At 42.5% G+C, this 26,825-nt stretch overlaps 1 protein-coding gene across 4 annotated transcripts in view; it reads right to left on the bottom strand.

Moving 5' to 3' along the window:
- MTR (5-methyltetrahydrofolate-homocysteine methyltransferase) overlaps nt 1–26,825 on the bottom strand; it is an 80,374-nt gene that overhangs the window by 49,058 nt on the left and 4,491 nt on the right. For all 4 annotated transcript variants that reach the window (XR_014786804.1, XM_084828208.1, XM_084828206.1 and 1 more), the window contains exons 3-9: nt 17,741–17,830; nt 15,073–15,142; nt 12,336–12,428; nt 11,380–11,486; nt 8,691–8,750; nt 6,760–6,854; nt 2,462–2,562 (exon numbers count right to left, since the gene is read on the bottom strand). Coding sequence is in view for 3 of the 4 variants with exons in the window: in XM_084828208.1 (XP_084684334.1) it covers nt 2,462–2,562; nt 6,760–6,854; nt 8,691–8,750; nt 11,380–11,486; nt 12,336–12,428; nt 15,073–15,142; nt 17,741–17,830 (616 nt within the window). In the remaining variant the exon portion in view is untranslated. The remainder of the gene's footprint in view (nt 1–2,461; nt 2,563–6,759; nt 6,855–8,690; nt 8,751–11,379; nt 11,487–12,335; nt 12,429–15,072; nt 15,143–17,740; nt 17,831–26,825) is intronic.

Raw genomic sequence — 26,825 nt, 5'->3', positions numbered from 1 at the left:
TGCAGCTTAAGAGCATCATGGCAACAGAGGTTATTTCATCAGAGTTAATGAGCATGTGCAACATTGCTAATAAAGAAAAAGCTCACTAGTCTTTTCTCAATTAGGTTTTCCCAGGCAATAGCCTGGGTTAGCTTTAAAATATTTGTTTTGCAATATTATTTGTTATTCCAGTTTTTTTCTTCCCGTTCTGAAAATAAAATGTCCTCTTTTACTAAAACCTCAACAAAAGCATTAGCAAGGTGCGGCAGGGAAAGAGTAGCAGCAATATTTAAATGATGTTTTAAACAGATTCATTCACAAATTTGGCATCTTTTTGACAGAAAACGTTTTCTTACCACAGATTTGAAACAAACAACATCTAATCGATTATACATCCAGCCTAGTATTTCAAATCCCAAGCTCATTGATGTTATTGGACGGTATCACACTATGGACAGATTACAAGACTGGGCCCAAAATATTCTATATCAACTAAGCCCCCAAACCTGCTCTCAGAGAAGATTTGTCCTTTTTTCAGCTTTACTCTAGAGTAGTTGGGGGGAAGAATGTTTTAAAGATTTGAAATGTGGCCCCTGCACCTACTCTAGAGTAAAAATGAACAAAAGATGTAGCTGCTAAACACAGATTTAAAGTGATGTCTGTTTTGGCCCTAAGTCTACTGAGAGACCTTGCCCCAGTTTGAGGGGAGCTATAACCTCTGACACCGATTGTGAGGCAGAAGGGGAAGCTGTAGAGTCAGGCCCAGCCATGGGAAGCTAGGCGCACGAGAACTCTGTTCTACCAGCCCTCCCGCTGGCTTACGAGCCGGGAGGGGGTGAGACACAGGACACTTATATGCCCTATTTTGCACAGCTGGGAGAGATGGCCTTGATGGAAGCCCCTGATTCTCAACCAGAGACATCTTCCATGGGAAGAGGGCAGAAGGAGGAGGTCTCTACAAGAGGAGGCATTTCAGAAGTGCCTCCCTTAGTCTGGCGTCAACTAAAGATGGCGGAGCAGAGGCACCCCATGAGGCACAGCAACCATCTAAGAGCCAGGTTTTCTTGCCCGGACCGAGTGTCCAATCTTTAGTGGCCACTCCCCTGTACTTAAACCAGAGTAACCAGAAGTAGACTTTGTTGGAAGCAACGCTCTGATCACCTGAAAAGCTTCCCTATTTCACTGGAACTCTGGATCTGTGTGATTTTATTTTGTGAGCTGTACCCAGGGCTGTTTGCTTATGATGCTCAAGGACTGCTCCTGCTCAAGGCCTTACATTGTGAACTGTTAACTGTGGATCTTTATTGAGACTATAAAAGCTGATAGCTTGTGCCTTGTCTCTGGGAAGTCAGGATCTGACATCTACCTTGCTTGGAGGTATGTATAATATTTATTATGAGCTTCCAGAGTGAAGTCATTTTGATTCAAGTGCTGGCAGGGAGAAGCGAAAATAGGGGCCTTATTCTGAACAGTATTCTATTCCATCTTTCAGTTCCAATTGTTACATGATGTGGACTCCAGTGCCAGCATATAAACACACACAAGCACAGGGTCAAGTAAAGAAACTACATATAAACCAGAGCCAGTGCAGGGTAGTATAGTCTGGGGTTGCTGTAGACACCAGAAGCTGTTTGAAATATTTGTAAAACTTTTTTTTTTGCAAACTTTCACCACTTCGTATACCATGTACTCCAACAATTACAAGGTCAGTTGTTCTCTCATGTTTTTATCTCCCCTGCCCCTCAATCTCAAAGTTTACAAAAATGTACACTTGGCTTATCAGGGGTCCAATTTACCCCTACTGAAATGCCTAGGAAATGCCTGAAGTAACTGGGTTCCATTCTATCCCCATCAACTTCTTAAAGTATGGTAGGGAAAACATTAGTATTTTGTCTGTATCATAAATTCAATTTTTATGTGGTTATATCACTTCAAGAACATTGAAGTTGATTTTGTGCTGTTTTTGTAATGTTTTCCCATACAATCCTGTGTGTACAAAAACAAATCGTCCCTGATCCCCAGAAGTAACTTTTACTGGGGGCCGGTGGGGTGGTAATTCTGCTCCAACCTGGCTTAGTCTTGAAACAGAAGTAAACGCTCTCTCTCTCATAGTACAAACTTGCAACACTGATTTCTTATTTAAAGAAAAACACACCTTATTAGGCTATTATTGTTGTAAGCTGCCTTGGGAGGGCTTCTGCCCTGAAAGGAGGCCAAGAAATAGATAGATAGACAGACAGACAGACAGATAGGAATACACTGGATTCCTTCTGTTAGTGACTATGAGCCCTAGCCATTATCTGGCTTCTGTCTGCTTTCGCTTTTGTTAACACTGTAGGGTCCAAAGTACCCCAGTCGTTTTGATGTAAGGCTATGTTTTTGGAATGTAATACAATAAAATCATCTTTAACAAAATGTGGTTTGCAACACATGTTATTTCTATTGATATAAGAAAGCTGAATTCCCATAGATCTGGGCATACCTGCATTGGGATAACAAATGATGTAGGCAGTTGTACACTTCCCAATAGTTTCAATGAAGGGCCTCATTTCCACAGCCCCCAAAGCACAGTTTAATCCAATGCTAGAAAGACCAAAAACAAAACAAAAACAGCAAATAAGAAAAACAAAAACTTATTTGTTTGAATTACAACTTACAGAAAACACCATTTTGTCTGCCTGTTACAAACAACCTATTGATGCTAGGCTGAACAGGAATTGGAAGGCACACCCCATACATGTTCACCAAGCTAATTCTACATTTTGTGGCTTCAACTGAAGCAACCATTGTTGTGTTTATTTATGTTATAATTTAATTATAAAACAAATTTTAAAGTAAAAAAAGACTGGAAAAAAGCTGTGTTCCTTAGTGTTCCTCCTTTCATAGGTAGGTAGAGCAAGGTACACACTTCTGTCTTCCTTGAATTTCTGATATGCTCTGATATTGGTCCAGTTGTAAGAGATTCATTATGCATCAATCCAGCCAAGGTGATTTGGCAAAGAGTCAAATCATCATGAAAACCACATTAAAAATTTTATGAGAAGAAATGCAAACGAATACCAGTAATTTAGCTGTGAAATCATTTAATGGCAGTATCCCATGCTGGCAACCTGTCAGTGTTAAACATGCTGCATTGGCAGGAATGACTACTAGCGCAATGGGAAGCTAGTGCTTCCTCGCACAACCCAGAAAGCTCACTGAAACTACCAGTTCCGGAATGGGACACATCAGCAGAACTCCCTTCTCCAAGCTCCACCGACTTGTCCCATTGCAGAAAGGCTAGTTTCCAGTTGTGCTAGCCAGCTCTAGCTTCCTGTTATATCAGCAGTCATTCCCGCTAATGCAGCAGTAACACTGGATAGTGCCCTAAGACTACAGAAGCAAGATAACTTAGTATGGAATATCATACTGGTATCAAAAAATTGTTTGTTCTAATACAACCTATCTTGTTTTAGCTACTCAGTATGCCTTAAATTGCTACATATGGAGTGACAGATAGGTCACACTGCTACTTGGTATTCTTCTTTAAAACATTTAATAAGACTGGGAAACACTAGAAAAAACAGAGCACATACGTAGAGTGACCCCTGCCAGACTGATAATGTCTGTGCTGTGGCTATGAACAGATCAGAAATTCTACAATGAACAAAGAAAAGGTCAAAACAAAGCCTTTTCCCTTCTGAAAAAAGTGTGTAGAAGTTACAAAGAACTACTCCCAAATCACCTGCCTATAGTTATTCTTATGCTCTTTCAAATATTTTTAAAACAAGGAAGAACTTGAGAGTGCATCTGCCTAAGATGCCTAAGGCTGGCGTTACAATGGTGCAACTGAATTATCTGCTTCAATTCTCATGGCGCAGAGAGGATTTTCCCCCACATAGAAAGAGCTGCAACAATCTCTCACCAAGTTATTAGCATGCAAACATCAACACCAGACACGTTAATACAATTAGGCCTCAATTTCTAATCAGCTGACAACCTCAGATCTCAGAGGAATTTGAATATACAAAAAGAAGACTTCCTATGGTTACTTTTGTCTTCCTCCCACAGTAAGGAATCAGATAATGCAACTATAATCAATACCACTAGAAAAAATCATAGATTATACTTCCTTATTTGATAAAAGTGTATACAATTTAGGGCTACAATATCCTTACATCAATTTCCCTGGTGGGAATAAGCTGCACTGAACTCACTGAAGTGTACTTCTGAGACATGTACAGGATTGAGCTGTGACTTGACTAAGAAGGTGCCAGGATTAACTGAGCAGCAAATTAGCTATATCTAAATACAAGCTCAGACACGTAGTATGTATAGCCCAGCCTTCTCTAACCTGGTACCCTTCATATGTCTTGAACTGCAACTCCCATGCACTGGCCATGTTGGTTTGGGTTCATGGGAGTTGTAGTTCAACACATCTGGAAGGCTAGGATAGGGAAGGCTGGGCTAACCCATGACCTCAAGCAAAGATAGTCCCAGTGCTTGCCACCCAAGATTCTGGGAGCAAATCTAGGAGTGTATACATGCATGATGTGTCATCAGAGATGGTGAATGAGCGATGTTCAAGTTCGCTAGGATTCTCCGAACCCTGTCTTGCTGCTCGTCTTGTGCCCAATTCCCATTCGGATTTGCGATCGCTGCTTGCTTTGCGGGAATGGGAAACTTGCACAAATTGAACAGCGATCGAACAGGGATTTGTGCAAATCTCCCAAAATTTGTGCAAATCTCAGATTTGTGCAAATCTACTAATTTGCACAAATTTCCTCCACAGAGTAATTAGGGCTGATTCACTATACTGAGGAAATATGCTCAGGAAATTTGTGCAAATCAAACTGGGAATCAGGAACGAGACAAACATGAGCATGTGTTCAACAATTTGCTAATATTTTTTGGTGGACACATACTTGTGCTCACGTTCGGGTCTTCGAATGGGGCATGCTCACATATTTTGCAAGCAAAACATTAAATTCTCCTTATGTGTTGTTTTTGACTAACAAGCCTCTTTACCAATAAAAATGCTTCCTATGGACACAATGAAGGAAAATAATAGTACCTAAGAATGTTTAGATACACGTGCTGGAGAGATAGTTCATGTAAATATTAACACACCAGCACACTAATTCCTGTTTTCCAATTAGGTATTTAGAAGTCTCTGAGCACCACAGACTCTGATCTGAAGATGCTCCACGTAGCTCTGTCTTTGAAACTAAACAGGTTCTGGCCCTGATCAGAATCAGGAGACAGTTAAAAAACCACATGTCTACTGCGGAGCTCCTTGGAAAAAAGGTAGGCTACAAATATAATAAACGATCTCTTAATAACCACAGAGTCACATATATCCTCTTGCTAAAGACATGGACTAGCAATGTAGCCTACATTGTAAACAAGTAACATTTCTGTCCTCTCTTTGGCTTGATCCATACCGAAATAACTGACATTTTTAAAGTAACTGTAGTAATTATAAAACTGGTTTTACATAGATCACTTGTGTAAGAGGTCAATCATCTCTATGGTGCTGCACACACACATGTTTATATAAGCTGGAATAGAAACTATGCCAGGGAGCATGTCATTTCAAAAAGAGGAGAAGTAATGCTGGATCTGTCTTTTGACCCATTACTCTACAAATGCTGCAGCCAAGATAAGGGTAACTAATGCTACCATCCTTATCAAAACATAGATAAATACTGTTTCATTCTACACTGTTAAGTCATGGTTGATTTATAAGCTTCCAATTTTTGTTTTTCCTTTGGCCCAGGCTCCCTTTTCACCTTAAGCTGCTATATTTCACGTCATTACTGCACCCCATCTGTTTCTGTCTGTCTCTACAAGCCACATCTGTTGATCTCTCTGGAGCTCCAGGTTGGCTAAGTGAGTAAGGAGGCAGGTGGTTCAACAAATGACTAAGAATCTGTATATTCTCACTGTGAATCATGTACCTAACCCTTTTCCATAAGTCTCCTTGGAGATTCAAACTCAGATGACATAGCATCATACACTTTCAGGTTTTTTGCATTAGGGCAAAACTTCATGGTGAGCTGCAGATTTGAGGTTTACAAAACCCATGCATTCTCCTTTCTGATCAGCTATATGGTCAAAGACTGAAAATGGGTGGGTGGGTGAAACAGAGAAGATGCACATTTGGACCTGGAGATGGCCAGATGGGCCTGCTACAGGTTTCTTTTGTGTAACTGAAGCACAGCTCTCCCAGGGATTGCCGGAGTTTGTCATATGGCGGTCCCCTTCTTCTCAAGTGTTAAAACTACGGCATCCAAGTTTTGCCTCTTCTCAGTGCTCATTAAGTGCCTTCAAGCTGTGGGCAAAGACTGAAGGAAAGAACAGCATGTTCACATGGAATCAGTCAATGACTAGAAAGAAAGCCTCTAGGATGGGGTGCGGGGGAAAGATTGCAAGAGTTGCTACATTGATCCTGAGCACTTTACAGTGAAGAGTGGGGCACTGATAGGTAAGGACTGGAAGTAGCCCAATGCTCCGCCTCCTGCCAGTCAAGATGTACCTCAGGAGAGGTATGGAATGACCTCTTTAATTGTCTGCATCTCCCAAAGGACACCTTCTGTACTCTTGGAAAGTCCTTGCTTCTCTGAGAACAACTGGCTACATTTGACAGGAGCCCAAACTATGTGCACCCAGTGTGCATGAATTACACCATCACAAGCTCCTTGCCTCTGAATCTGTTTTAGAAAAACCGGTATGAAGCCTATCACTACTGCACAGCCTTATTGTAAGTGGACTCCAGAATATATATACATATTCTCTTACCAGAGTGGGCCACTGTGAGATAGACTGATGACGAATGCTTCCCCAGTCTGGCCAGAGAGAGTACGGCCGCTTTTATCGACAATGGTCCCTGAAACCTAAAGACCACAAGGGCAGTGGAGAGAAAGACAAAAACCTCATATTAAGAAGGCTACAGCAGCAGAGGCTAATCTGAAGTGAAAAATGCCCAATTAAAAATTAAGCTTGGTGAAGGCCCTATGCAGCAACTTCTGCAAACGATATTTTACCTGTCACAAGGAATGGTCTGTAAATAAATAGTTCCCTTCCTTTATCCAAAGGCAATACGGAAGGAGAAAACTTTTAATTGAATATGCACCATGGAAATCTGAATATCATATAGGGAACACACAAGCACTCAAAACATCAACCAAACCTTTGAGATCTTGCTCAAATCATCTTTTTTCTTTTTCTTTTTTAAGGGAACACTCATTTATTCTACACCAGAATGAAATGGAAGAGTGCTCCTCCTCATCTCCTTAAGTCTATACTTTGGCATGTGAAACTTTCGTTTTGACATACTTCCGAAAAACACAGGTCCTCAGGTTCTTTTATTCAACACTATACTTCTAACACTACATATAGCTGGAGACTGATTGCTCTAATGGTCTTAGTACCATTAAATTTCCAAAACCACACAGGTTCTCTATGGAAACAATACTGTATTACATAGCAACTTATTAGCCTTTTAAGTACACATAAAGTTCTGGTCCATCAGCCATATTCCCTCATCTTATGATCTGAGATGCTGTAAAGACCCACAAGACAAAAGGTGAAATCTTTTTTTTGAACCAGATGTGATGCTTTTCCTAATATCCTCATCCAACAGAAGCTCTCATGTATCCCTCTAGCAAACAACAGCCATAGGGTAACTTTGTCATCACATAGTAGTCATCACACAGTAGAAGAGATTAGGGTGAATTCATGCATGAAACACATATTGCTTCCACCACATATTTAATGATAGCTAATCCTTGATGGGGTTATTTAATTACTTGTGTATTTAATTTATATTAAGAGGTTATCATCTCTGAGCTTGACTCTCAACAAAGGATAACTGTCCAGTGTGAAAATAAATGTATGTGTAAAGAACATCATCGTGACTGATACTTGTTTCACCCATTTGTCACAGGATGCGGAAGGCTTCCCACTGGGGTTTGTGACAATGCTGTCCTGTCCTGCCAGCTGCCTTTGAACATGCTCATCTAACGATGCTCCAGTCTGGTGGGGTCATTCAATAGCAGCTGGAAATCATCCGCATTTTGCCAACAGCATCCATTGGCAGCTCTTACACTATGCATGCAAGCTACTCCCACCAAGAGCAGAAAGTTGCATATGGGGTCGTACAGAAGAGCTGTTGGTAAGACACAGGAGGTCTTCACCTGCTATTGAAATGGCCCAGCTGGGTTGCAGTACACACAAGGGCAGCTGGCAGGGGATGAAAGAGGTGTTACAGAGCCCAGCATGAGCCATTCTGTGAAGAACTGCACAGTAAAGTGATTACTTCTATTATTATTTTAGACTTTTAGCCTACAGAACTCCAAGGCCTCTGGGCAGGAACCAGTATATTTTAAACACACAAAACAGCCAAATGAAAATTGGGGCGGAGGGAAGTATTGTAGTTGCTGAAACCACAACTTCCTCGACCCAACATTAACTCTTGTCACCCAATGCCAACATAAATAAGGCCTTGTGTCCATTGTGAAAACCGCTCATACTCAGGGCACTGGTAAAACTCCAGGCGAAGAGAGTTGTGGGCCAAGTATACTCTCTACACATACAAGCTGCTGGAGTTTGGCACCCTGGCAGTATCACCAACAGGGCATCCTCAGTCGACTGGCAAGATTGCAATGAGATGCAAGACAGGAGGCGATATTTTGGGTTCTCTTTTTTAAAAGTTCAATTCTTATACTCACAAACAATGGTCTGGGTTCATACTCTTCCTCAAACAATTTTTGGAGTGCAAAGAGAGCTGCCTGTGCAATGAAAATATCAAACTGTTAGTCTCCCACCTTCCTTTCATTTTGGGATTTTCAAACTATTTCACACATCATGAGAGGATTCAGGGGTGGGGTGAGGAATTACATCAGTATTAAAATCTTCTCTGCTAAAGGAGACTCAGTTTCCTCCAACAAAAACAAGTACCTAGAACCACAATGGAGTCACAGGTAGTTTCTAAGGGTGCAATCCTTAGAAAAAAGGAAAGTAAGAAGAGACATGATAGAGATGCACAAAATTAGTGAAGAAAGTTGATAGAGAGATATTTTTCTCTCTCTCTCACAATACAAGAATGAGGGGGTATCCTATTGGTGGGAGATTCAGGACAGATAAAAGGAAGTACTTCTTCACACAGGGCATAGTATGTATGTATGTATGTATGTATGTATTTATTTATTTATTTAATGTATTAATCACCCATCTGGCCGGTCACCCAGCCACTCTGGGCAATGGATTAAACTACTGGTTATTAACCTATTGGAAAACTGTTGGAATTAAACTATGGAATTCACTTCCACAAGATGTAGTGACGGCCACCAATTTGGATAGCTTTAAAAGGGGATTAGACAATTCATGGAGGATAAGGCCATCAATGGCTACTAGCCCTGAAAGCAATATACTGAAGGCAGTAAGCCTATGCCCAATAGTTGCTGTGGAACATGAGTGGGTTCATGCTATTCCACTCATGTCCCAGTTGCGGGTTTCCCACAGACAGCTGGTTGGCCAATGTGTGAACAAAATGCTGGGCTACATGGAGCCTTGGTCTGATCCAGCATGGCTCTTCTTACATTCTAATGGAAGCAATCTGTCCTACAACAAATCTCATTACCACGAGAAATGCACGTCAGAGTACATGAGCTGGAAGCTGAGACATGTGCTTTAAGAAGACACCTCAACCATGACATCATTGAATAAAACAATCAGTGGCTCTGCAATGCTTCCATGTGCCTGCACAGCAGTGGGGACCCACAACATTTCCCATACGAACCTGCTCTGGTTCTAAGGTCTCTGGGGGAGCCCTTCTCTTGATCCTGCCACCATCAGAGGCACATTGGGTGAGGATGCGAAAGAGGGCCCTTTTCTTTGGCCACTCTCAGGCTCTGGAACTCCCTGCCAAGGGAGGCTTGGTTGGCCCCCTCTCTGTTGTCCTTCTGCCAGCAGGCAAAGACACTTTTATTCAGGCAAGTCCTTGGTATATAAGTTGGTCTGTTGCTGAAGGGGGGTTTAATTGGTTGGTGCGGTTTATTTCTTTACAGTTGTGTTTTTAATTTACTTGGTTTTATGTTATGTTTTAATTAAGATTTTGTTTTTAATCTGAATTTTATTGTTATGATTGATTGATTGATTTCGATACAGCCCAATAGCTGAGGCTCTCTGGGTGGTTCACAACCATTGCTGGCTGCCTCGAGCATCATTTTTTGCAGAAAGGCAAGATATAAATAAAATAAATACATAAACGAAATGTTGCAGTATCTCCCCAGCTCCTAACAAGAACACTCAAAGCTTCAGCTGCAAAGCTCAAAGGTGCAGAAAAGGACAACTAAAATGATCAAGGGGCTGAAGCATCTCCCCTATAAGAGAAGGTTACAACAGCTGGGACTGTTTAGCTTGGAAAAAAGGAGGGTAAAGGGAAACATGATAGAGAAGTACAAAATTATGCATGGTGTGGAGAATGTGGATAGGGAAACATTTCTCTCCGTCTCTCAAAATACTAGAACCTGGAGTCATCCTTTGAAGCTGATTGGTGGGAGATTCACGACAGATAAAAGGAAGTACTTCTTCACACAGTGCATAGTTAAACTATGGAATTCGTTACCACAGGAAGTAATGATGGCCACCAGTTTGGATGGCTTTAAAAGGGGGTTAGACAAGTTCCTGGAGGAAAAAGCTATCAATGGCTACTAGTCCTGATGGCTATGTGCTACCTCCAGTACCAGAGGCAGTGAGCCTATGTACCCCAGTTGCTGGGGGACATGGGTGGGAGGGTGCCTTTGCGCTCATGCCCTGCTTGTGGGTCCTTGGTCAACAGCTGGTTGGCCACTCTGTGAACCAACCACTGTGCTGGACTAGATGGACCCTTGGTCTGATCCAGCAGGGCTCTTCTTATGTTCAGCCAGCCTAGAAGACAAGCCTTGTAGTGATGTCTCACAGAAGCAGGCAGTAGACACTTGCCTGCTTCTCACCCTCCTAAAATCTTCCCCCGTTTGTGCTACATAAACCTAAAGAATTCAGGTTTGGGGTTTGCCTGCTGTGTTGTTGTTATATTTTCATGGTGGGGTTGTTCCGGAAAGGGAAAATGTATGTTTTTGTTCCCTTGTTCCTGAAACCTCCTCATATAGTGCAAGGAGGAGACTTTTTTAACTTCATGGGATACATCCCTCAACCCTAAGCTATTAGGGGCTCAAGCAGGGAACCTCTTCCCCTTTTAATAGCACTTGTAAAAATAGAAGCCATGTTATCACTTTAAATAAAAGAAGCTAAATCTTTTTTAGACTCTGGTTGCCTACATATGTGATCAATAAGATTTTAGTTCACACAGGTTCTTTGCTGGTGCTGATGCTTTAATTCCCATTATCAACCTGTTTCATAGGCTTTTAGAAATCTCACCTTGGCATTGGCTGTATCAAATATGGTTTCAACTAACATGATATCTGCTCCTCCATCTAGAAGTCCTTTGGCTTGTTCTGTGTATGCTTCTACCAGTTCATCAAAAGCTAGAACACAACAATACATTCTGTCGTTATGCTATGAGTGACAATGAAATAATCATTCTGATCTCAACCAGAAATATGGTACACCTATGTTCCAAAACTGGTAGATATGTAGGAAGGTAATTTTGCATTGTAATTCCTTATTGTTTGGTGTAACATATATGATAAGATATGACTGGTCTCTTGTAAAGTTGCTTGTCTACCTAACAGATATCATACAGTCATCTAATCTAGAATAAATAATGAATTTATAAACTGCAACAAAGACATGAAACTGGCATTCAAATGCAAGTCTTTGGACCCACCAGTCACATATTACCAGATTTGGAGGGGGGGGGTGAGTTTTTGTTACAGAACCGGTGTTCGTACAGAGCTGACAGCAAGAAAAGCAAAAGAAAGGATTTTTACTCTTAGGCCCTATTTGGATATAACAGTAGCGTCCAGTGGCAATTCGTGGGTTAATTAACCCACGCATTATGGGGAGGAGCACTGTGTGCGAGCCACACACAAGCTGCTTCCGGTTTCCTGATGCAACCTACAAATACAGCATTCACAGGTTGAAATCTGAACTTGGGGTTGTTCATGGATTAAACAACCCTAAGTTGACCCATGGCTTGTTCTTTGGTTAACCTGCAGTTGTTTAATCCATGAACACCCAAGTGCCTGGGTTTGGACGTCATGGAAACAACTTATGAATGCCGCATTCATAGGTTGTTCCAGGAAACCAGAAGTGACTCATGTGTGACACGCATCCTTACAATTATTAATTAATTAACCCACAAATTGCCACCAGATGCTGCTGTTCCATCCGAACAGTGCCTTAGTCTTTGGAATAACAGTATGAATACTTACTGACATTCCGGTAATCTGGCCTTTCCACTGAAGGGGAGACAGAAAGGGTCTTGTTTGTAGGACCCATTGCCCCAGCAACATATCTTTTACGCCCTGAACAAAGAAGAAACACAGAGACACGACATTAAAAAAAATCTTTATAGTATTGCGCTTGTGATGATGATGTCTCTAACACTGATTTGGCTGAGCAGGTGTGATGACTTCAAATGTTCAATTGCTCAAGGAATGAAGCAGTTTGCAGTCCAGCTTCTGTGCAGGAAGGGAAAGTTATCAGTTTGGCAGAATAAACATCACACAGGGGATGGCTGAGGACTGGGAAAAGGTAGTAGGGCAAGGGTCCCCAACCTTTTTGGACCTGTGGGTGCATTTGGGAATTTGAGATACCGCTGTGGGCACCACCACAAAATGCCTAATCAGTGGATCTTCGCTTTGGCATCTACCTTTCTCATCTATGGATCTTAGGCTGCGTCTTATTCAGCAAAAACTTTTGTTTCGTGCCTATTGGACACTGTAGCAACGCTTTAATAAAGGACTCTCTAATTAGTCATTAGTCTAATGGCATTAGTCTGAGGAGCAACCAAGAGGTCAATGGTAACTCTGAAGGAGCTGGAGAGATCCACAGCTGAAATGGGAGAAACCGTCCATGGGACAACTATCACCTGGACGCTCCACAAAGCTGGGCTTTATGGAAGAGTGGCGACAAGAAAGCCACTGCTGAAAAAAAACAAACCCCTTATCAAATCCCATTTGGATTTTGCCAAAAGGCATGTGGGAGACATGGAAAACATGTGGGAAAAGGTTCTCTGGTCTGATGAGACCAAAACTGAACTCTTTGGCCTTACCGCAAAACCCTATGTGAGGGGCAAAGCCAACAGCGATCATCACCCTGAGAACACCATCCTGACGGTGATGCATGGTGGTGGCAGCATCATGTTGTGGGGATGCTTTTCATCAGCAGAGACTGGGAAACTGGTCAGGATTGAGGACAAGATGGATGGAGCCAAATACAGGGCAATTCTAGAGGAAAACCTGTTTCAGTCTGCAAGGGACCTGGGACTGGGGTGGTGGTTCACCTTCCAGCAGGACAATGGCCCAGAACACACAGACAAGGTTACACCGGAGTGCTTTAAAAACAAGAAACTGAGTGTCTTAGAATGGCCCAATCAAGGCCCAGACCTCAATCTGACTGAGAATCTGTGGCAAGCCTTGAAAATTGCTGTTCACCAACAGTCCCCATCCAACCTGACAGAGCTTGAGCAATTTTGCCAAGAAGAATGGGGGGAAATTGCAGGATCCAGATGCATAAACCTGGTAGAGACTTACCCAAACAGACTCACAGCTGTAATTGTTACCAAAGGTGCTTCTACCAAGTACTGACTCAGCTGGTGATTACTTATGCAACAAATGCCAGTTTGTTTTTGTTTAATGAACTTTTGTGGCACAATAAAAATATTTTGCACCTTCAATGTTGTGTAAATCAAATGGCAAAAGTGCCAATTAAATCCATTTTAATTCCAGGTTGTAACACAACAATATGTGGGAAAGTCAAAGAGAGCTGAATACTTATGCAAGGCACTGTATCTTATTGTATCCTTATTACTGAATACTGCCCTGGAATCTGTCAGGATGAAGGGCTGGTGAAAACTTTTAAAAAATAAAGCAGGAAGTGGCTTGAAAAGCAGAGAACTAAGGAAACAATGGGTGGTGAAGATAGGGAGCTCGGGGTCAGGGGAGGAGAATATAGTATTGGGCAAAACACTACACCCAGCCTATGCCACCCTTCCCCAACTTGGTGCCCTCCAAACGTTTTGGACCAACTCCCATCAGCCCCAGCCAGTATGGCCAATGGTCAGGAATGCTGGAAACTGTAGTCCAAAACACCTACAGTGCAACAGGTTGGGGAAGGCTGGCTAAGAGACAGCAGGACTTGTCCATTATTGGCAAAAGGAAGAACCAAGAGGACAGAGCATTGTTGGGGTTAGAATCTAACCCTGACAGTAAAATTCTGGTAACTGTGGCTTCTCCAGTCACTGCAGCATTGTGATCTGCCAAGTCTGAACGGGCAACAAGAGTGGGAAACCTGCATGCCATACACTGACAAACTACCCTGCCAGTTGTTATCAGAAAACTTCTAATAACTACAGTTCAAATTTGGAAGGCTGGCTGGATATTCCATGACAGAAATATGAAACAATGTTGGAGAAGATCTTTTTTTAAAAAAAACTGCCATTGTACCCTTAACTGTAATTTGTAAACAAAGTTGTAGAGATCTCTCTTTGCTGGTCCGTTTTATTCTTGATTTTAAGACAGCAGAACCTTCTCTTTGAAGCGGCTGAGAGTCCATGTTTGAAAATCTCAAAATCGTGAGATTCTGCTGGAACTTTGGACACTGATCATTTCCAGTCAGCACTTAGCACCATGCTGCCAAGCACTGGAATTTGCAAATGAACCAAGCCAATCTGCTTGCATTTTAGCTAACCTGGTGTAAGTAAGAAACCACGCACGCAAGCTGCAGTGGTTTGGGAACAGCAGTGACTGGCCCTCACGTCTAGAACCTAAACAGCCTTTCAAATCCACAACAGTCCCCAATGAACAGTGCCTGCTGCATCAAGTTTTACTGAAGCACACCTCCAACAATAATGTCCTTTAAACAAACAGCCCAACAAGCAACAGTGACCCTGAGGAACTTGAGATCCATGTGCAAACCAATGTGTTATAGGAAGAGAAATTTACTCGCCTGTCTCAGCAGTGATATCATCGGCTGCTTTCCGGGCTACCTGTGCCGATATTTTATTTAACCGATAAGCCTGATCAGCAGAAGGGTAGGTGGGTAGGGGACATGCAAAGCAAAATACAGAAAAAACAGTGTCATATTCAAGGTTGACCTCTATTTCAACTGCATTCTAAAAGTGTCAGGCTTCAACATACTTTAGGGCCACTTCACAGCTTACAGCAAGAAGAGGGGTCCCTGTGTTTCCCCTCAGGATATGCTGACAGCGTGCACCGACTCACCTCCATTTTGGGTCCCCACACCATCCCCTTGGCTCAAAAGTCTCCATTCTGTATGGAAACATTAGCTGCTAAGCAGTAGCCACCATTGAAAGGGGCGGCGGAGGGGGGAGTGTGCCAGCCCTCTATATATTGGCCTGGAAACTTCTGAAAATCTGGGAGCCAAATCTCCCCCATTTAGAAATAGGAAGTGGGAAACTGGGGAAAAAAACAGAAAAATTAAAAAAAAAAACAATCCCGCCCCCCCACACCATTTCCCCAAGAAATCCCAGGGAAAGAACAAGTTTTCCCCATCCATTCCCCACCTGCATTTTTTTTCCAGGCCTCACTTCCTAATTCAATCAAGACAATACTGTATCATTTATGAATTGGCTATTGAGACCCCCCAAATTAGTACCCAAACACACCGACCTAAGCATCCTGTTTGTCAAGAAGTATATACACTCATCTTCCCTTTTTGTGACCTTGGAAATCCAGTTCATTTTGTCTTTCTAAGACTGTAACTGGCCTTGGATTCCTGAACGCAGAGTCATACACAGCAGACATGCAGCCTCAGGGGCTATAGTTGGACAACATCCTAAGCATGTGGTAGCTGCTTCTAACCTCATACCCTTCACATGGTAGAGTCCCATGATAGAAATGCAGAGAATTCTGTCCTGCTATCAAGGCTGCCCCAGTACAGACTGCATACACCATGTTGGCCCTGCAATGCCCCCATCCTCTCTTCTACAAAGACAGGCATGGTACCAATCAGGGTTCCTGAATGCACTTATAAGCTCCTACGCACACCTTCATGCACCTCTGAGATAGTTGGGCATGCAGGAAGACTTGGGGCAGGGCATGCGTGCTTGCACATGTCCCATCCCCACTTTAACCCTACACATGATGCAGCCAAGTGCCTGCAAAGGGCAACATGCTGGCAAAGAGGCAAATGTTCTCCATCAGAGATGGGAAAAACAGCGCAGCCCCTTCAAGAAGAATTTTTTTTTTAAATATCTCCAATTCGAATATTGTATTTCCAATGCCCCCCGCCCAACAGCATTTTAAAGTACTAGGGTACTTCAGCTCCCCCTGCCCTGCCCCAATTCCAGACTGCACAGTAAACAACAGTGATGGGAGAAAATGTACCTACTGCAGGCAGAGAATCATAGAATAGTAGGGTTGGAAGGGGCCTATAAGACCACTGAGTCCAAGCCCCTGCTCAATGCAGGAATCCAAGGAAAAAGCATCTCTGACAGAAGGCTGTCCAGCCTTGTCTTGAATGCCTCCACCAACCTTTTTGAGTCAGAGGGTCCATTTGGAATTTTGGAAGGGTGTCATGAATGTTCTCATATAATGGCTGCCATGGGAGGAGGACTGGCCATTCATAAAATGGCTGCCATGATTCGGGCAGGGCCAGTCACAAAACACTCATTTCCCAGAAGGCAAACTGGTGAGCCTATAGGAAAAGTAACTTATCCAAGAACCCAAGTACAAGGCAGAGGTAGAGGCTGAGCTCCAAACCCAAAACCACTCTTTTGAACCCAAATAAAGATGACGCTGGAGAGCAACAGTTCACTTTGCAGCATGCCAGCCTCCCAGCTAATTTGGTTAATCAAAATAAAAATCAGGAGTGGCAGGGAGGCTGGAGGGCACCAAAAGGGGTGTCTGGGGGGATATGGGCATCCATGGGCGCTGTGTTGGAGACCCGTGATCTACTATAACTAAATTAGAAGTAACAAGGCAAGGCACTCCTGTTTGTAGAATTAGGCTTATTTAATGAAAAGACAAATGGGGCATGAACATATTTAACTTTAATCCAGCGTCTAGGCTAACAAGCAAATGCATTGCAAGATATAATCCAGCCTTCCAATTAGACACTAGTTTGGTTATCTAGTAAGCTTCCAGGAGACTAGGCCTGCCCCATAACCATCACTGTATGCAAACTCTCAGTCTCAGCAGAAGCAAGAAATTGCAGCTGCTGTGCTTTAAGCTCTAGATGAGCAATGGGGTACTTCTGGCTGTTAATCCTTGACTGTTCTCTCTCCTGCTTGTTCAGTCTTTATTTGTGAGGCTGGGGTAATCTTTTATCAGAAACAAGCACATCAAAGCTATTCTACCTGTACCCTCTCAGACACATGTTGTTGTTGTTGTTGTTATTATATTATTATTATTATTATTTTAGATAGTTCCATCAATATACATGGCACTTTGCAGGATAACATCAGGAAGCAGAGCATGTGCCTGTCCCACCTAAATGTCCATAGCGGGGGAAGACAACAAAGGAAGGGAGGGAGAATGGTAACAAGCGCTGTACGTCAACAAATGTCAGTATGGATACTGGTGCACTCCAAAACCAACACTGAGCTTTATTGCTGAAAAACCTGACCTTGACGAACAAAATTCAAAATCCTTACCAGATGTTCAAGGCCATAGTCCGCTTGTGCTATTCTAGTGCTGCTGAAGGTGTTGGTCTCGATGATATCGGCGCCAGACAGCAAGTACTCCTACAAGAAGAAGAAGAAAGCAAGTGAGACCTCAAAGTTCAGAATACTGGGAGTGGGGGAAGAAGTGGTTCTCCAAATGCAAGCAGGACCTCCTCCACAGAAATGTGAATTGTGTCTAGAGGAGGTACACGCTTTTTTCCAGTCCTCCCTTAGTGTCTTAATTGGGCTACAAGGAGTACTGTGAGCTCACCCTTCATTTGGTGCCACACTGGAAACTGCTCCGTTGCTCGAATTGGTGCCACACAGTGTTGTTCAAATTTAGAGCCCGCGAGGTTTGAGGGTGCCCTGGAAAAGTGCCCTTGGGTGGGCTCCCACCTCCAGTGGTGGCAGGCAGTAGCAGTGCTCCAAGCAGCATCACTGAGGGCTGCCGCTTCCCCACAGAAATGGCCCAGAGTGGCGCTGGGTCAGGGTCATGGTGGGATATTAAAATGGGAGGTAGAGCCAGCCTCATGTACGTATAATGTTCCCTACTAGATCTTTGAATGGCCAATGTACAGTCAGCAGCTTGCTGACTACTGCTGGTAAGTAAACAGGTGTAACATGGGACTCACTCTCTCTCTATAATCACTTTTAATTATACTATTAATATTGGGAGATTAGACAAAAAGCTTAAAAAGTCTTACCATCTGCAAATTCAGCTAGTGCCTTTTCATTATTTGAACAGCAGGAGAGTAAAATCTACCATATATTATGTAATTAAATTATAATTGAAAGTGGCAACAGCAGCAATTTCTCTTTGATACTCATGCTGTTCCCCAAAATGAAGACACTGCAGCTCCTAAAAGAAATGTGTGTTTTTTTTCCCAGATTTGGAAGCACTGATATGGTGCCGTTTAAACATTTGGGATTCTTCTTGGTGACAAAGAAAATAAATCAGGACAAGGGTAATTACAGCCAATTATATTTTAATCAAAATGCTACCAGAGAGGAATTCCCAATTTAGATTTTCAAAGAAACGAATTGATAACTGATGAGGTTCCTCTGGACAGCCACCTGTTTCTGACAACTAAGGGTGAACCTACATGATTTTATGCCGGAAATGTCACCAAGAGTTTATATTTTTTTGAACTTCATTCTCTTGTAGTAACTTGTTGTTGTTGTTGTTGTTGCAAATGCACCTCAGGTATTTGAATATTAAAATAGATGTCCTTCCCAACTGCAGCTAAAACCTTTAACATGAACTGACGTCTAGGAGCATAAACGCACACTAGAGTGGCCACTCACGCATCACCAGAGAAGAGGAAACATATCACCAAAAAAAAAGACAAAACAGGACAGTGACTTGCATAACATTTGCATATGCTAATCTATATAGGTGCAAATTTTTAAAAAATTACTATAATTTAAATAGAAATACAATATATCTCACCATAGTGGGGAAGACTGCGACCAGGTGACCTGTGTGTACATGGCCACCCTAATGCACACACAGGTGGGTCTCACATGTCATCTGTCCACCCCTTCTTGAAAATAGGGCCCATTCACATGGACTTTGGGGACATAAATTGGAAGCATGCTCCAAAACACTACCATGCCAACTCAACACAAGCAGTTACCTGAGGAGCCTAACTTTGGCAGCGGGCCACCAGTACACAAAAACAGAAAAGACATTGAGCTTTTCTGCCTTCATGTTCAGTTCTCACACTGGGCCCGTTTGTATCACACGGTTGGCTCATTGTGGATTATTTAACCCATGATGAGCTGCAGTGCATGCTGGGCATGTATGGCCACTATTTTGATGGCGAAACCCCCAAAAAGCTGACTGGGGGGTCGTGCCATGTTGCCTGAACCCAGTTATTGTGGGTTATTTGAGGGTTAAGCCCCACTTGCTTAACCCCTACTGCAAATCATGGGTTATGCAAGAGTTTTTAACCCTAGAATAATCCATGATGACTGGGTTTGGCCCAACTAGAAGTTGCACAATCAAGATGGCCCCGGAGAGTTAAATAACCTACGATGAGCCGGCTGTGTCATGCAAACCGGCTCATTCTCTCTCATGCACACTCTCCTGCATTGCATTTGTTCATGTAAAAACAAAAGACTTCCTCCACCTCCTACTTTATATCTGAACAGGGCACATATGCACATGGCTGCCACATGCTTCTTCCAACTTCTTCTCAGATTGTAGAAAAGTCCAACTTTTTGGCAAGACCAGCACAGTGGTACAACTACCACAGGTGTAGACCACTTTAACATTGCTCTTCTGCCTCTTTTTTAAAAAGAGATGTGTTTTTGTGTGCGCGCAATGCTGTTTCAAGCAGATAAGCCTCTTGCCACACATTTGCACCTTGACTCACCTTCACTATTACCTAGTTGATGTCATTGTATCAGTGTGGTGCCACTATAGGAACACAGGAAGCCTTATACCAAGTCAGGCCCTTGGTCCACCTAGCCCAGTATTGTCGACCTTGACTGCCAGTTGCTCTCCAGGGTCTCAGGCAGGATTCTTTCCTAGCCCTACCTGAGATGGTGGGGATTGAATCTGGGACCTCCTGCATGCAAACATGTGCTCTACCACTGAGCTACAGCCCCTCCGATTACCTTCACTATTATACAGTTAATGTCATTGTATCAGTGTGAGTATTTTTAATTGATCTTTTAATATGTGCTAAAGCATCTTTTTTGTCTTTATTAGTCAAATATTTGTGCAGTAATACTTCTCTGATCATGCATTTTAGCACACAATTTAAAAATGGATTTAAAGTAAACATGTGCTGCCTTCCTGTGGTCATTTTAGCACTGTATGTCCCTCCCACCCACCCAGACATCTTTTAATTGCTGCAAAAGCATTTTTCATCCGACTGCTTCAAAAAGTTATTAAAGTAATGGCACATAATCAGAAAGAGCTTTAGCGCAAATTAAAACATTGTTTTAAACATTTATAGGGGGAAAGGTGATTTAAAAATGGCATGCTCGGGTGAATTGTCCCTTCCCCACCTACTTGGCTCTGTCATGCCCACACTCTGTGGATGGAACACAGTGAGATATAAACGTACAAGAAGTGTAATTCTCCCCTCCCTGCTCCTCAAAAAGTGTGGAAAGTCTGTTACATTTCCACATGTAGCTTACATGGAAGAAGAGCAACAACTGGGTAGCATTCTAGTCTGGAAACAACTTTAATGCCACAGGACAACTGGGAAGAAATGAGAAGGTGGAAGAGGTTTTGGATCAGTGTATGGAGAGAAAAACTTGGGGGAATGGAAAGATCGGGGACACAGAAGGAGGTGAAAAGGTAGAGAGTGAGGGAAAATTTGGGAAAGCTGGAAAGGTAGAAAAATAGGAGTGCAGACATTTGGGCAGAGAAGCAGCTGAGAAGGTAGGAAAAGGGGGAGGGAAAAGGGACCTTGGACAGCTGGGAATATATTTTATTTCTTCTGCTTTTGACTTTCAGCAAACAATTCGCTGAGGAGAACGTGCTGGACAAGCATTACATATATTTAAAGTTCAACTTGGTGATTGGGGTAGTTTATGTTTTTCAAAAACATGAGAAGGAAAATTTATTTCATTTATTACTGTATTTATATAGATGCCCCATAACAAACATTTCTGGATGGCTCACAGTCAAACACAACATTAAAATATAGTGTAAAAAACTTGTATTAAAACTAAAAACAAATTAAAAACACATCATTTTAAACTGAGAGGCCCAGGCTAAAAGATAAGATATTTAAAAAACTGGGTGAATAAAAAGGTATTCACCTGGCACCAAAAAGATGGTAAAGAAGGTGCTAGGCAAGCCTCTCAGGGGAAGTTTCAGGGTTGGATCGGAGCCCAGAGAGCCCTAAAGCAGTTCTGATTCTGAGGAAGAGATAGAAACTGCGGGAGAGGAACCTGCGCGCAGAGGAGCAGCCAGGGGGACAGCCCCTCCCAGTACACATTCCTGAGAGTGACAGTGACCCTGGCAGGGTGAGGGAGGCACAACAGCAGTTTCTGGATGCTAGACGCCAGCGCACCCTCAAGCGCGAGGTGGCGGACACTGAGAGGAGGTGCTCAGCCCGCTTAGTGCGACGGCAACGGCAGCACCCCGATGCCCCACAGGAAAGGGGTGGAATCTCTCATCCTAGCTCATAAGTACAGAGGTTTCCCGCATTCCCCTCCAAAAGGAGATCAACTGATTCCTAAGGTTAGAACCCCACAGTAGGCAGCTCTCTTAAGTCTCACTCGTAGGATCAAGCAATTGGCATCTGTAAGCGTCATTAGCTTGAATGGGAGTAAAGCCTTGGAAAAGAGAATTATTGTCTGTGTGTTAATTCTGGCTACCTGCATCAGAAGGCAGCAGGGGTGACCTCCTTGACAGGAGGCTTCTCCATAACAGGGTGTCACCACTAAAAAGGCCCTTTCCCTAGTGGTCATTTGCCTTCTCTCTTCTGGCTGAGGTTCAGCACTGCAACATGAAAATAACATGCCTTCCAAACATGCGAGGGAGCACAGGGATGGGAGTTTTAAAAAATTAATTGCATGCATTCCTCCAAAACACATCCTCCCAAACGGTACCCCCCCCCACACACACACACACCACTTCCAAGATACTCACTGTAAGCTGTTAGGGGTTGAGCAAGCCAATTTCCTCTCTCCTCCTACTCTGTTTCTCTTCCCCCTCCTCAACTGACACCCTCATTTTTCCATGTATCAATTGCTCTCAATTATAGATAAAACCAATAGAATCACACTGTCTGCCAAACCTCTGGTTCCTTAGATCTTTTGGCGTTTTGCCCCAGGGCAGTAGTGAGAAATGGCCACAGTAAAAACTGGAGAAATTCAATATTTTATCATAGCTGTGAATGTGATTCAGCAGCCATGTGCCCCACGCCCCCACCAGCAACTACAACAGAAATGCCTCCCTTTGGAATTTAATTACAAACTTAGAAGTTCTTTTTCCGGACAATGACCTGATTCTCATGACATGCTGGGCTCCCCGTGGGTTATTTAACCCACCATGAGCCATGGCACGTGCGAGGCACATGTGGCCACCATTATGAATATGCAATACCTGATGGCGGTGTGATGTGCCATCTGAACCCAGCCACCATTTATTTATTTATTACATTTCTATACCACCCAATCGCCGAAGCTCTCTGGCCAAGGGTTAAATAACCCTCAGTGTGTAGTAGGGTTAGGCAAGGTTGTTTAACCCTCAAATAACCCATTGTGGCCTGGTTCAGACAACATGCCGCAATCCATCGGGGCTGCATATTCACAATGGCAGCTGCATGCACCCGGCACACACTGCAGCCCATCGTGGGTTAAATAACCCACAGTGAGCTCTGCATGTCATGCGAACCAGCCCACTGAGATGAGTTACTCTAATAATTTCTTATCCCAATTCTCTCAACCCTGGGAGCTCAGAGGTGCTTGTTAAGACGTTTTGTTGTTTGGCTTTTTCCATTTTGGAGTATACTATTTAAGAAATACAAGGTAACAATTATATAACAACTAAAACATCAACACACACGGGCTGTTTTACATTATTCATCACAGATTCTATACATATTTTAGAATCATTGTCCCTGAACATAATCTTGTTGTATACATTTTAAGCTCTGTTACAGCCACAAAACAATCACTTTTCAATTATCAGCCTTACTGGTTATTAGAGATGTAAAATTTCTGGAAATTTTGAAGCCACGGGAAAAAATGTTTTTTTCCTGTTGCGGGGGAGGAGAGGGAGTGGAACATAAATTTGGGGGGAAATGGAAAAATAAGCAATACTTCTCCCTTTTTTAAAGCACTCGTTACGGATCTAAAGTCACTTTGTTGCTTTCAGACAGCCTTCCCCAGCCTGGTGCCCTCCAGATATTTTGGACTTCAGCTCCTATCAGCCTCGGGCAGGATGAACACTGGTCAGGAATGCAGGCCACTGTAGTCCTAAATATCTGGAGAGCACCAGGTTGAAGAAGGTCACTTTAGGAACAGCCTTTATGTAAAACAGTAAAACAGCCTTTATGTTCCTAAATTTGTATTATATATTACGTAATTTGCTCATAAAATTACCGTTATATTTGAAAACGTTAAAAAGTGAGCTCAGTTAGTAAAAGTGTAGTTATGGTCTGAATAAACTATACTTTTAAAATTTAATATACAAAACATGATTAATTATATGAGCAAACCAAGTTATACACAACATTTAGGTTCCTAGTTTATGTCTCATCAGAGGGAACTTCACCAAGATACATCTGAATCATCCTAGAAGCTAGAAGAAGCTGGAAGAACCGGAGGCAGAGGAAGACAAGTCCAGAAACACAGAACTCTGTAGAACAAAACCCAAACTATCACGAATATACGTTTTCTTCCATATTATGATATGGTGACTCTATTCACATGTTGGGAAACTGACCGTGACTTGGAGCATCCCAAAATGTTTATCTGTAAAATATGCACTGGATCAATAATTTTAATAAGAAGTGAAAGAAAAAACTATGCTTAGAATCTTACAGAGAGGATTGAAAAACATTTTTCCCATGGCTTCATTATTTCCGGACACTACAGCTCTAGTACAGCTTCTATAAAAGTATTCTTATTATATAGTTTTTAGAAATTGGGGGGGGGGGAATAAAGGCTTAGTAACAATATATGGCCTTAAATTCTAAAAGAAAATACTTCATAATCCGAAGCTGTTCAATTTTTTGGGAAAAAAACAAAAATGGTGCTTGGGGGGAAAAATGGTAAAAAATGTTTTTTTCTAATTTTTTCCAGGTTTTTTCCAGGCCTTCACATCTCTACTCGTTATTACACCCTTCCAAATGATTTTTCTTTTACTTTACAGACTTCTATAATTCTGCATACCTAGGGAGTTCTCGAAGTATATAGAAAGCATCCCTTTATTTTGGGGTGTCCCCATTTCACTTCCAAACTGAATGGTACTCTGCCACTCAAGTTCACTATCAAAGGGAGGAAGTGGGACCTGCAACAAAATGGGAATGCTTCTATTCAGGGTTCCAGCAAGCTATTCTTTCCAAGCATGGCATTCCAGTCCTGCTCCCTAAATTGTTTTTCTTTCCCAGCTGTCACACTCAGGGCCGGCCCTAGGATAAATCACTCCCTGAGCGAGGAGTGCCTTTGGTGAATATCCACCCCCCCACCGGGTCTGCAGCACCCCCAGAGGATTTATGGGGCCTGGTGCAGGTGTGATGTCCATCAAGGATGACATTGTTTAAAACCTTGATCTCTCAGCCACAGTTTGCACAAGCCAAAGTTTGAAAAGCCACATTCTGAGCGGTGGCAGCGCACTATGCAACCCAGCAGAACTACCACAGTTTTTATTTATAACATTTTTTTGTTTTGTAGCAGCTCCTGTCTTTTGGTAAGCATTCTTTATTTTAGAATAACCATCATTTTTATCTTTAAAAATAATAAAGAAAAGTTATAAATAATATAAATAATAAAGAAAAACTACCCAGCTGATCTCTTACAGCAGCAGCATTACTATTATTATTATTATTATTATTATTATTATTATTATTATTATTATTGTGCTTATAGTGTTTACAGTATTTGAAGTGCTAAGTGCTTGGTAACATTGCCTCAAAGTAAAGCTGTGTTTCGCTTATTTTTACCTAGCACAAATGACATCAAAGTGGAAATTGAAAAAAGAAACATACTTTAAAGCTAACTGAGAGAAGGTCATTTTTGTAGTTAGTACCCAAACAACCTGTACTACCTTGGGAAAAAAGGTTACAGACACTCGCTTTTTTGCCACCCTAACTGCAAACAGTACTTTAAAAAAACACAGCCACTGAGCTCAGCTTGGGGCACCCCAGGCAACCACCCAGCCACCCTAAGGCTGGCCCTGGTCACTTTACATACCATGGCTGCTGAGCATGATCAGTCCTCACGGGGGGTGGGGGGCTGTGCCCTTAAGTGTTTTGCTATAAATAGTTTTTGTAAACCTCAACATTTCCCCAAGCATGCTGATATCTGCCTTCTTGTATCTCAGTGGCCCTGTTTTGGCTACATAGCCATCAGCAACTGAATTAGCTATTGGAGGTAGTAACATTATGTCATTTCTCCAAAGGATGTGAGATATTCACAAATGGAGGTGGGAAGTCTGATAGGGTGAACAAGGACTGAAACTCTAAATCTGTTCTTAATTCCTTACAGCTATTTATTTTCTTCTAAATGCTCAGGACAACTAAAGTATAAAATCACAGTATATATTTAGCATTTACATACCACTCTCTATTTGCTAAAAACCTATGAAGGTGGTGCACAACAATTTTAAAACAAGAACATTAAAAGCAGTAACACATTTACTGCATAACTTAAAAAGCTAAATTAAAAAGATGTGTCTTTACACCCTCTTTAAAAGCCAAGAGAGGGGGGTCCAACTGTAGTTCTTGAGGGAGAACATTCCAGAGTTTGGGAGTGACACAAGAGTGGGCCTCTCACACACACCTGACAAATGGGCCTCTGTGGGTAATGATGTCCTCAACAGGGCCTGTCCTGCAGATCTTGCTCACCAAGAATGTTCATAACAAGACGGGGAGTCCCTTACATACCCGGGTCCTAAGCCACTTAGGGCTTTAAAGGTTAAAACCAATACCTTAAATTGCCGCCAGAAACCAACTGGCAACCAGTGCAGTTCTTTCAAGGAAGGTATAATATGTAAAGTTAGCAAAATAAATTTGTAAAGAATATGGATGCAAGACACCGGACAGTCCTTTAGGAAAAACATCTCCACAACTGCTAAGTGTTAGCGCTCCTGTACGGATTTTGCATCACTCTCCTATGTGATGTGGGCGTGTCTCTCACCATACCGGTTGTGAGGGGTTGGGATCGGATCTCCAATGCCCCCTTCCAAGGTCAGAGCACTGTCCCTGACCGCGGAAAGGGGAATCTAAGCCATCCTATGGTCTCTGAGACACTTGCCCAAGGACCACAGGATTGCTCTCTTATACTTCAAAACTGGAAGTCCAAGTCCACACCAGTGTGGTGTATTGGCTAGAGTGTTGGACTGGAAGTCAGGAGATCCAGGTTCTACTCCCCACTTGGCCATGGA

This window comes from Heloderma suspectum, chromosome 1, assembly GCF_057233095.1.
Source record: "Heloderma suspectum isolate Gila_16-S chromosome 1, 16-S_ref, whole genome shotgun sequence".
NCBI classification, from domain to species: Eukaryota; Metazoa; Chordata; class Lepidosauria; order Squamata; family Helodermatidae; genus Heloderma; species Heloderma suspectum.
This window is presented reverse-complemented; position numbering and strand designations above follow the sequence as displayed.